Here is an 11,715-nt window from a genome sequence, read left to right as displayed (position 1 = left end):
ACGCAGAAGCTACAAATAGTTGTTTCTTGTAAACGTAGTTTTGACAACAAAATTACTTCTGCGTTCATGAAAAACAAATTTGTCAGACCAAAAATTGAAATTTTTCAGAAATTTAAACGTGCTTCTTTCCTTCCAACTCCAACGGTTTCAAACACACCCTTTTAAATGTTAGATTACAGATCTGCCCAGCGTTCAAAGGAATGGGGAAGCAGGTGAGAGACCGTGAATAACATTTTGAATTGGCACGTGAACCTTGCCCTATGGCCTGTGGACCTATGGTTATATTCCAAAGTACACTGCCATTTACGAACTCGCAAGAAGACAGATTTAGCATTAGCAAATAGAGTTATTGCTCATAATATGTGCCACTTGGCTCGGACAAACTAGACATGTGCACAGTGCATTCAATAGTGTCTGAAAAAGTGATAAGAACTAACTTATTACACGAATTAAATTTGATTATCCCTCCCCCAATGTCAATGTGTTGTTGATGTTGAACCATGTAAAAATGCACCAATCATGAGTGGGAACTTAAAATGGTAGCGATTAATCGTCCAATTATTCGGACGAAATAAATTTTTATAATAGTCATTGAGATTTATGTAATTATTGGATTTGGTTCTTAAAATTTAAATTTTTTTATAATAGTTCTATCTTTAGATATAATTTTAGATAGGTGAAAATTCAGATGAAGTCAATTTTATATGAAGTTTATATCTGAGAGTCGTTAGATGAAAATTTAGTCAAATCAGTCAAATCATCTAACGGCTCTCATGTATTAACTTCACGTGAAGTCAACTACACGTGAGTTTTCACCTTTTAGATATCATAATAATCGCTCTTTATGTTTTCGATGATAAATCATCCGTTGCGACATTGACATGTTATAATTTGTCATGCTGGAGTGAGCTAAATCATTGTCGTTTTGATTTGGCACTCATTTTTTTTATCAAAAACAACACCATTCAATTCAAATTAAACATATAATACGATTGAGCAAACACCTTCACTACTTCACTCTTTTTCTCTACTTTTATCTTTTTTCTTCTTCCTCCTCCTCTCTTCATTAATGGCATTGTCATAAAGCTCTATTGGTGGAGTTAAAAATTTTGCGTTCGAAAGACATCTGAATCAGGTCTTATTTTATCGTTCGTCTATTCCTCCATCATAAATAAGAGATTCTGTTATTGTTGTTGTTAATGAATGTAATTTTTTTATTCTTTTTTAACGATGCATGATAGTTCTTCATTATATTTATGGTGTGAGTGTGATTGATATTGATTGTTTTTTTTGTTGTCAGTATGATTCTAAAATTTGATTAAGTTAGAATTTTATGAAGATGCTCTGTTTAATTAGTTTACATTTAGATGAGACAAAATATTAATTTTTAATAATTTATAAGAAGATTATCTGAATTTTAATTCCAAGCATACAAAAATAAGCATGGAAACAAGTGGCACATAGAGTTATAGAGATGTAAGGTTGAGTTTGTTTACAGAGATAGAACACTGAGATAGGGACACAGAAATATAAAATTGTATTTAGCAGAAAAGAAATGTACAGAAATAATGTGTCTAAAAACATTGAATTAGTGTATTTTGTGTTCATCCTGACAGGAAATGACATAGAGACACTAACAAGGGACAACTTATTTTTTATTTTTTCTTTCATTATTCTTGTTAATTTTTCATAATTATATTTTTTATTATTATATTTTTCATCTCAAATTTTTTGAATGAAAAAATAAGAATAAATTGAATTTTCATAATTTGTTTTAGTTTATCGCCAAACAGAATATAAAAACACAAAATTTTGTATTTCTGTCCATCAATATCTTGTCCTGTCTTATTTTCAATATCTTATTCTATCCTATTCTCAAAAACAAACGCAGCCTAAAAAAATATGTTAAGTTGTTTACAGAAAAAAATGTGATAATATGATCACTTAAATAGGTAGCATAATAACATGATTTTCTACTGTTTTTGGCCATTCCTATGGTGCTATTAACATCTCCATCAACTAATTTTTCCACTTGATTAATCATTAAAACAAAAATCTTATTCACTCAATTAAATATCATAATTTCTGAACATCAATATTAATCATCGAAAACGAAGAAAATAAAATGCACAATAATAAGCGCTAATTAGGAATTAAGGTTATATATTGAGAGAGAGTCCGAATTGGGTATAAATTAGAATTAAACCATATTATCAAGCCGTTGGAAAGCGAACATAACAACAGATGGTCAAATTAGCATTTTGAAAATTGACTCATCACCAAAAATGAGTACAAAGATTATTATGATGTCTAAAGTTGTATCTGAAAATTACTATAAGAAAAATTAGAATCTAAAGAATCAAATTGGATAATTTTGTGAATCTCAGAGATCATGATAAAATTTACTCTTATTAGACAAAAAATAATCAATGTATAATAAATCGACAAAAATGCAAAATACTATAGAATGTATATATAGGAAATATTTTTCTTTGAATTTAATGATTGAATATTACCTATAATAGATATTTAAATACATATATTTTTATGTAAAATTAATAATTAAATATTATTAAATAATTTAATATATTTAATAAATTATTATTTAATATTTTTAATTATTAATTTTATATAAAAACAGCAACTACAAATAATTTGTGACCGTTAAATTACTCCTTCTAAGAGGGTAAGACACATGCATTAATCTAGTCTAAATTCTAAAAGGTATGGTCATGGATTTCATGGAGATGAAGAACTGAAGAGGGACATGGGCACTTAAATTCGTCACATTCACATGTGAGAGTGAGAGTGAGAGTGAGAGTGAGAGTGAGACCATGCATATGGCGGCATATGCATATTATATTCTCTTTGGCGTCAAAACAAAGATCGAGCACCCCTCTCCACTTCCAAATTATGAGAAGCTGAGAACACACAAAGATGAACCCATGTGGCAGGCAATCACACACACTTTTATTTCCAATTCTAAATTCTCAATAGCAGCTCATATTTGGACCCCACCACCGACACCTATTTCCCATTTCCCAATTTCATTTGCAGCTCATTTCACAGTATATGTTTCTTTTTTATTTTTTAAAGAATATAAAGTGAAAAATTCACCAAAAATGTTTAGGAACTGAAATAAAATATAAGCAACTTTATTTAATATCAAATTTAAGTGTCTAAGGTAGAGTTTATATAGCATTAATCATTCATTTACGTCCTATCTATTAATCTTGAAGAAGAAAAACTAATAGAAAAGGATATAATAATATCCTCAAAAATTTAATACCATCAAATAATTTTTATATAAAAATTATTTCAATAAATCTGTATTAGAAATTTATATATTATTAATTATTTATATAAATGATAGACTTTTTTGTACAAATTAGAACTGACCGTGATATTTTTTTTTGGTGTCTAAACTGACCGTGATATGAAAATTTAAAATGTATATAAATAGGAGTTGTTTTATTAATATTTAGTTTTTATTTTTTCTGTTTTTATTAGACATGTAATACAAGTTTATTTACTTAGTAAGCATTTTATGTTCATTTGAAAGAGAGAAAAAGACGAATTGAGTTGAGAGCTTTCCCTCTCTTATTTGATTTACCATTCAGTCACGGCTATATTCACTCCTTCCTACTCCTCCTAATCTGTACCGCACATATATGTATCATGTATGTGTGTGTCCACCCCTCACCATTTCATACCCCTCTCTCTCTCTCTCTCTCTCTCTCTCTCTCTCTCTCTCTCTCTCTCTCTCTCTCTCAAGCATTATTATTAGAAAGACAGACAGAATAGAGCAGTGACTCCGTACTGACAAGTGAGTATAATAGAGATAGAGACAGAGAGAGCAGCAAATTAAAATGGCGGTAAAGAGAGGGGTTGCTTCCGCCGTGGTGTTGTGTGTGTTGGCTTCTGTGAGCGTGAGTCTTGGTGAAGATCCCTACAGGTTCTTCGACTGGAATGTTACCTACGGCGACATTTACCCGCTAGGTGTTCGTCAACAGGTTCGCTTATTGTATTATGTTACCTTATTAGATCATCTGTCTGTCTCTGTCTCTATCTCTGTCTCTCTCACTTTCATTATTTATCTCATCTATGATATCTACAGGGAATACTCATAAACGGCCAATTCCCAGGACCAGACATTCATTCAGTTACCAACGACAACCTCATCATCAATGTCTTCAACAGCTTGGACCAGCCCTTTCTCCTCTCCTGGTAACTCTATCTTCACTCTCACTCTCTCTCATTATTACGATATATCTTATTTAATTAATATAATGATAATTTTAATTGATTATACTTGTCTTCCCGTGAAGATCAGATGAGTGTTGCCATTGGTAGCACACAACACTGGTGCATTTTTGGATGTTTGTTAAGTCACATGACTTGCTGTATTCTGCTAGTAAACAAAAAATTTCAATGTCCATATTCCATGTGCTCCTCCAAATAATTATTATTTTCTATCCGGACTATTTTTCCAGCATCATTATGGATCTGATCTGCCTCACCGCTCTTATTAGAAAATCACTAATAAAATAAATAAATTAAAATTCTATACTATATTGTTTCAATCTCATTTAAAATTTCCCCCAAAATAAAGGATCGGATCACCCCATCAGGGAGGCCATGATAATGAGCAATCTCGTGTGTTTATTATTAATTAGTTATCAAGTGTTTAGATTTAAGTTGGATTATAAGGTCTGAAGGGGCATATCAACAAGCGTAAAAAATCATTGACTGCATGTGCATAATTGAATTTTAATTTGAGCTTTGTATACAACGATAGAATGGGATTGCTTATAGAAATTAAAATATGATAGAAAGAAGGTGCAGGCGAGGCTAGTCAATGATTGGGGCCCATTTTATTTATGCTATCTAGGCTGTTCTCCGCTAGATGGATTATCATCTTAGCTTTCATTTGCTGGATGCTTTACATACTTTTCTGATTACGATCCCACGGTAAGAGTAAATCAATGCGCAATCATAGTATACTAGTAGAGCCACGGATTTTGACTACTTGTAGAGGATGATATCTCTCAGCTTTTCATTTTATTACGGAAAATATTAGGTACAACACTTGTTAAAAAAATATTTACTTCAAATATAAAATATCTAAGCATATATGCATGTCATGGCATGGCAGCATGTAACTTGGTTAAAATGATGCAGGAACGGGGTCCAACAGAGAAGGAACTCATACGAGGATGGGGTGTTTGGAACAACATGTCCCATCCCACCGGGGAAGAACTTCACTTACATACTTCAAGTGAAGGATCAGATTGGAAGCTTTTACTACTTCCCTTCTCTTGCATTTCACAAAGCTGCGGGCGGCTTCGGAGGCATCAGGATCCTCAGCAGGCCAAGGATCCCGGTCCCCTTCCCTGATCCGGCCGGCGATTACACTGTTCTCATTGGAGACTGGTACAAGGCCAACCACACGGTAATCTCTTCTTTTATTTAACTTTAATTTACTGGTCTTATAATCCGAAAACAAAACTCAGCTTCTTTCCTTTTGCAATCATTTACAGAATAAGTATTTCTTGTATTAGTATTCCCAGCTAGCTAGCACTATTTAGTTTACTAATGTTCTCCAGCCTTGCTTTGTGTTCTGTCTAGCTTTTCTAGTAATTAAGATGGGCATCTAACATTTGAGTTTGACATCTTACGTTACGTGCTACAATTTCAATTCGGTCGGGACAGCTGGGTCTGGGTAGGCCAAACGCTCCAATCCCAATTTATTTTTCCTAGTCCCATCCAGGCCACATGCACATGGCCCAAAAAGATGTATGAATCATTAAAGAGAAAAAATAGCACGCAGAATCATTAAACATTTTAGATTTTTATATTTGAATATTTAAGTGGAGTTAGGTAGTATTAGAGAGGTTGTAAATGATGCATGCATGTACCGAATTTGCTAATGAGATATCTGATTTGGTGTTACAGGATTTGCAAAGGCAACTTGATAGCGGAAGAAAGCTAGCACTCCCCGATGGAATCCTGATCAATGGTCGCGGGGAGAACGGGGCGTCATTCAACGTGGAACAAGGAAAGAGTTACAGGCTGAGAATATCAAATGTGGGGCTGGAGAATTCCCTGAATTTCCGCATACAGAACCACAAGATGACTCTGGTGGAAGTGGAAGGAACCCACACCCTTCAGACCACATACTCCTCTCTCGATGTCCACGTTGGTCAATCCTACTCCGTCCTAGTCACCGCCGATCAACCTCCCCGGGACTACTACATCGTGGTTTCCACTCGCTTCACCACCACAGTCCTCACCACCACCGGAATTCTTCGCTACAGCAACTCAGCAGGGACAGTGCAGGGCCCGCCACCTGGGGGCCCCACCACCCAGATTGACTGGTCGTTGAACCAGGCCCGGTCCATCAGGACGAACCTGACAGCAAGTGGGCCAAGGCCCAACCCGCAAGGGTCGTACCACTACGGTCTCATAAACCTGACGAGAACAATCGTGGTGTCGAGCTCAGCCGGGCAGGTGAATGGGAAGCAGAGATACGCCATTAACAGCGTGTCTTACGTTGCACCCGACACTCCTCTCAAGGTGGCCGACTTCTTCAAGATCCCCGGCGTCTTCCGCGTGGGGAGCATATCCGACAGGCCCAGCGGCTCTGCCATCTACCTTGACACGTCTGTCATGCAGACTGACTACAGAACTTTTGTGGAGATTGTCTTCCAGAACGACGAGGACATCATCCAGACCTATCATCTTGATGGCTACTCTTTCTTTGTTGTTGGGTAAGCACATTAGCATTTATCAATTTAAGCTTAATTAAGAATCAAGAGTGGTTTATTAATTAACTTAGTTTCTGTTCATATAGTATGGATGGAGGAACATGGACAGCTGGTAGCAGGAACGAGTACAATCTTCGAGACGCAGTTTCGCGATGCACGACGCAGGTATATCCAAAGTCATGGACAGCAATATATGTGGCGTTGGACAACGTGGGAATGTGGAACTTGAGATCTGAATTCTGGGCAAGGCAATACCTGGGCCAACAATTCTATATGAGAGTGTACACAACATCCACTTCCCTCAGAGATGAATACCCTATTCCCAAGAATGCTCTTCTCTGTGGAAAGGCCTCTGGCCGACACACCCGACCCCTCTAATTCCACCCTATATATCACTTGACCACACCTCGAGGTCTCATTCTTTTCCACCAATCCATTATATGTTCTCTCCAATGCTCACTACATTTTACCCCTAGGAATTCACAACTTTTATTGAATCAAATATCTATTTCTTGTTTCAAATGGCTAAACAGAGAACATACATTCATAATAATAACAAAGATTTCTTTTTAAATGATTCAGATTACAAGATGTATCTCTTAAAATTATTGACATACATGTTATTTAGAAAGCAGAACACTGCATACATATATTTAAGATACAACAAGATGTGAAACCCCGAGTATTGGGATATACATGATGATGAAATAGCCTAAGTAGGCTCGCTCGCTGCTGTCCTATTCAATCCAGTGGGCTTCTAACACTTTAGCCATAAATCCGTACCTGTCAGCAGCCTCCTCAATCTGAACGCCAACAACAAATACAACAATTATATAAACTTGGACAATGGAAAAACGGAAAGAAGAAATGGAAATCTTCTTACTATTTTCTGCATGGAACGCCCAGCTCCATGTCCGGCCTTGCATTCGATGCGAGCAATTATAGGGTTTGTTTGAGGACTTTGCTTCATACTAGTACTCAGAACATACTGCATCGTCTACACATAATAAACAAGATTCAGTGCAATAATACCCCAATATATATGCAAAGCTAGCAAGCAGACTAACCGCCAATAACTTCAATGAGTGGAGTGGCACAACGCGATCATCATGATCAGCCGTCAATAACATCGTTGATGGGTACTGGATTGACCCACCACCAAACTCTTCCCAGGGTCTTCGTACATTGTGCAACGGTGAGTATCTATATTATACAACTTTAGTTAATACTAGGCAGTAGGCACTAGACACTAGCCAACAATTGCTACAAATTGGGTCTCTTACTTGATTAGCCAATGAAACTCCTCCTCCTTTTCTGAACAACCAAACTCTGAAGTCCAAGCATGACCTGAATAATAACCACGACCCGAAATGAATGTGATTGTGATACATATGTACAAAAGCAAGACACGAAACAAACCTATGGTAAACTTGTGGAATCGTAGCATGTCCATAACACCAACATGAGCCAGTGCACAACCAAAAAGATCAGGTCTCTGCATGTACCAACAAAATGCCAAAATATTTAACGAAAACTCAGCACAACACTAAGCAATTAGCCAATTAGAGAAATGATGAATGGAACCAAACCTGATTTATGCAAGCAGCAACAAGAAGTCCGCCGTTGCTTCCGCCTTCAATACACAACTTTGCGGGCTGGGTATACCCTACGGATACAAGGTATTCGGCTGCAGAGATGAAGTCATCGAAACAATTCTGCTTCTTTGCAAGGGATCCTGCTTTGTGCCATTCCTCCCCATACTCCCCACCACCTCGAATGTTCGCTATGCACAAAACACAACCCAAGTGTCTTGCAAGCACAATGCGGCTCACACTGAAACACGGTGTGACACTCACGTTAAAACCACCATACCCGTATAGCAAACAGGGGTGTGAACCATCCAAACTAATGTCCTTTCTTGCAACAATGAACATTGGAATCTTGGTACCATCTTTACTAGCAACAAACACCTGATTGGCATGAAACTGAGAGCGATCAAAACCAGGAACTACAATCTCGCGGAATATCTTGATAACAGGAGCTTGTGTTCCCAGGTCGCACCGATATACGATACCAGGACTCAGGAAGCTGGAGAAGCCAAAGAAAAAGACACTGTCTTGACGGCGTGCAGAGATTCCATTAACGGTGCCAATGTCAATTGGTAAAAGATGCTGCAAGCAACCTGTTTCCAAGTCTCTTACTTGCACAACGTACTTGACATCACTCAAGTAGCTTACGATTACTTGGTTGCCGTTCACAGCGCATGCTGATTCAAGAACATCCCTCTCTGACTCGTGGATAACATCGAACCAAGAATTAATAGGTTCTTTCAAATCCACTCGGACTAGTTTATATTTGGGGGCATTTTTGTTTGTTAAGAATGTGAATACAGTGTCATCATTGGCAACGTAGTGAAACTGTGCATCAAACGTGTCAACAAGCTTTACAAATGGGAGCATAGTAGCATGAGCATGAGGATCTTCTTCTTCCTGTTTATTCCCAAAACCTTGCAGCCCATTCGTAAGTTCGGACATGTCACAGTAGTAAAGTTTATTCACTGGGTCGCAACCTTGTTCAATATACATGATAATATACCTGCCATCATCACTAACACTTGCTCTAAACCGATATTCAGGGTTCTGGGGATCTCTCCAGCACAAAATATCTTGTGACTGATCAGTACCCAGAAAATGATAATAGAGTTCATGGTAAAGGTTAGTGTTTGTCTCAGTGCCAGCATCTACCAGTTGTCCCTCCCTAGAATGTTATGTAGATAGAGTTGGCAACAAATTCATCACGAATGAAGGTAAAATCTGGAAAGATGGAGATGGGTGACTTACTTGGGAGCTGGATAGCGGCTATAGAAGAAACCTTTGGTGTCATGCGTCCAACTAATAGAAGAAAATTTCACCTGTTGAAGTGAATATATTGAAGGAGGCTAAATGAAAAGTAGTAGATTATTGAATTTGGATAGAGATGGAGACGCACCCAGGATAAAGTATGTGGGAGGAGATGCTTGTCTTGGATACGCATTATGTTGATAGTGACCCAATCGGTGCCGCTAGAACTAAGGCCATAAGCCAAGAAGTCAGCATGTTGGCTTACGGATACAGCAGTGAGGGAGACGGATCCATCTGGGCTGAGTGCATTGGGGTCAAGCAGAAGGTGCGGTTGAGCCCCGGCGAGGAAGCCATTCTGCATGTAGAGAACATTGTGTGGCTGAAGGCCAGAGTTGTGGAAGTAGAAATAGGTGTTGTGCGATCGCCTGAAAGGTACAGTGTAGCGAGGATGGTCGAAGAGGTTGGTGAGTTTGTGGCGGAGGTTGGGACGTGCAGCGCAGCTCTCCAGTACAGAATCCGTTAGCTGAAGCTGGCTGTGCACGAAGTCCTTCACTTCTTGGGCATCAGGATTCTCAAGCCTGTAGAAGAAGAAGAAGAAGAAGAAATGAAATGATCAACATCCCCTACATACACACATACATACATAGAGATGGAGTGCGGAGTACCATCTGTAAGGGTCAGGAATGGTAATGCCGTGAAAATCGTCAACAACTGAGTTGTCCCTGCGAGCATTGGGATATGAATATTGGTTGAGTGGGAGCGGGAGCGATCCCATATCGTTGGATATCGTGGTTTGAGGAACGAGTTGATGGAGCAGCTGAACCTTAAATAAATAATTGATTCCTTCCATTCGCGGCGGGAAAATAAAGAGACGATGACAACATCCTTACACATTTTTACTCCAATGTGTCCTCATTCCTCAACTGACCCAACCTCTTTACATTCACCTGCACTTTCTTTGCCAGTTTGCCCCCATGCCCTCTCTTTTTTTTTTTTTTGTGTCTCACGTGTCTTCTGAAAACTTGCTTTGGGCCACAACTTCTAATCTTCATTAGGTCAACCATCAAAGAGGTGATAAGTACAGTTGGGCCACAACTTCTAATGTTTTCTAGTTTCTTCCCTACATAATATTTACCCAACAAAATTTAGAAGGAAAAAAACACACAATTCATTTATATTTTTTTATTCTAATTAACATTAATTAATTTCATTTAGACATAACCTAAATTCCAAATATAAAAGATATCACATACATGAAGGAATCAACTCTCTTGCTAATTCATATGATAAGGTTTGGTCACATATATTCGGCATCTGGATATCTCTCTTATTCCTGTGTGAATATAGATATTGCGAGATATAGCGCGTTCTAATATCGTTTGAACTTGCTTTTCTAGAAATGAAAGTGAGGAACATCGCCTTCTTGTGAGGGCGGCGGCATTGGGCACCTGCAAATGGACTCCAACGCTCAAGTAAGTAAGAGTGTAAGAATATTTAGAATGGAAATGGAGTGAATTGCATACCTGTGACTAAGTTGGTCACTAGTATATATGGAGTTACCTTTAGGCGATTATTCGTATCTTGTTCTTTGGTTTGATGAAGTCTATTTGCTATTATTCCGGTTGCTGGGGTTGTGGTAGTTTGATTGGAGAGATTTTTGGAGAAGTTATCCTTAGCGCTCCAATTCTGAGGTTGTTGGTGTGGGTCATACTTTGGGTAACGAATCATAGCCCCCAATGTTGACCTGTTTGGGATACCAAACCATAAACAGGTTGAGCTTTGATGAAGTATAGCTCGGAATTGGAACTGGTAAGAGTCCCTAAGCTCAACCTCGTTTTAGAGGTTATTCGAAAATGGGAGTACCTTGATGGTTTGGCAGTAAATTGAATTTTTATTGTAAAGTGTGAATTTTTGTAAATATGAGTTTTGCTTCGTTAGTGAGAGAAAATAAATAAAAGGTCACGTTGAGTTAATGCGCTTGGGGAACTGGAGCGGTTTCTAAACCGTCAGTATGGTGCACCGTGCGGAGTTGGACGGTTTTGCTTTGACTTGGGTCTTCATTGTTTGAATTTTTAGTGGGCTAGTGGGTAAAATTTTGTTCTTTTTGT

At 37.8% G+C, this 11,715-nt stretch overlaps 2 protein-coding genes across 3 annotated transcripts; one reads left to right on the top strand and one right to left on the bottom strand.

Moving 5' to 3' along the window:
• Positions 1 to 3,744: 3,744 nt before the first annotated feature.
• On the top strand, positions 3,745 to 7,249 carry LOC130935179 (L-ascorbate oxidase homolog). The gene is made up of 5 exons (XM_057864777.1): positions 3,745 to 4,013; positions 4,118 to 4,227; positions 5,182 to 5,452; positions 5,956 to 6,770; positions 6,854 to 7,249. Exons 1-5 carry the CDS (start codon positions 3,870 to 3,872, stop codon positions 7,143 to 7,145), a joined length of 1,632 nt encoding a protein of 543 aa, XP_057720760.1. The 5' UTR covers positions 3,745 to 3,869; the 3' UTR covers positions 7,146 to 7,249.
• Positions 7,250 to 7,314: 65 nt separating this feature from the next.
• LOC130935178 (uncharacterized) lies at positions 7,315 to 10,393 on the bottom strand. 2 transcript variants are annotated; one of them, XM_057864775.1, is made up of 9 exons: positions 10,273 to 10,393; positions 9,756 to 10,185; positions 9,608 to 9,678; positions 8,357 to 9,524; positions 8,187 to 8,262; positions 8,051 to 8,114; positions 7,835 to 7,970; positions 7,651 to 7,764; positions 7,315 to 7,570 (listed from the first exon to the last, which is right to left on the bottom strand). In XM_057864775.1, the coding sequence occupies exons 1-9, from the start codon at positions 10,380 to 10,382 to the stop codon at positions 7,505 to 7,507; spliced, it is 2,235 nt and encodes a 744-aa protein (XP_057720758.1). In that variant the 5' UTR covers positions 10,383 to 10,393; the 3' UTR covers positions 7,315 to 7,504. The 2 variants fall into 2 exon arrangements, with proteins under 2 accessions (XP_057720758.1, XP_057720759.1); XM_057864776.1 differs by having other exon boundaries at positions 7,651 to 7,755.
• Between the last annotated feature and the right edge of the window lie 1,322 nt (positions 10,394 to 11,715).

The sequence above is a fragment of the Arachis stenosperma genome, chromosome 6 (assembly GCF_014773155.1).
Source record: "Arachis stenosperma cultivar V10309 chromosome 6, arast.V10309.gnm1.PFL2, whole genome shotgun sequence".
In the NCBI taxonomy this organism is placed as follows: domain Eukaryota; kingdom Viridiplantae; phylum Streptophyta; class Magnoliopsida; order Fabales; family Fabaceae; genus Arachis; species Arachis stenosperma.
This window is presented reverse-complemented; position numbering and strand designations above follow the sequence as displayed.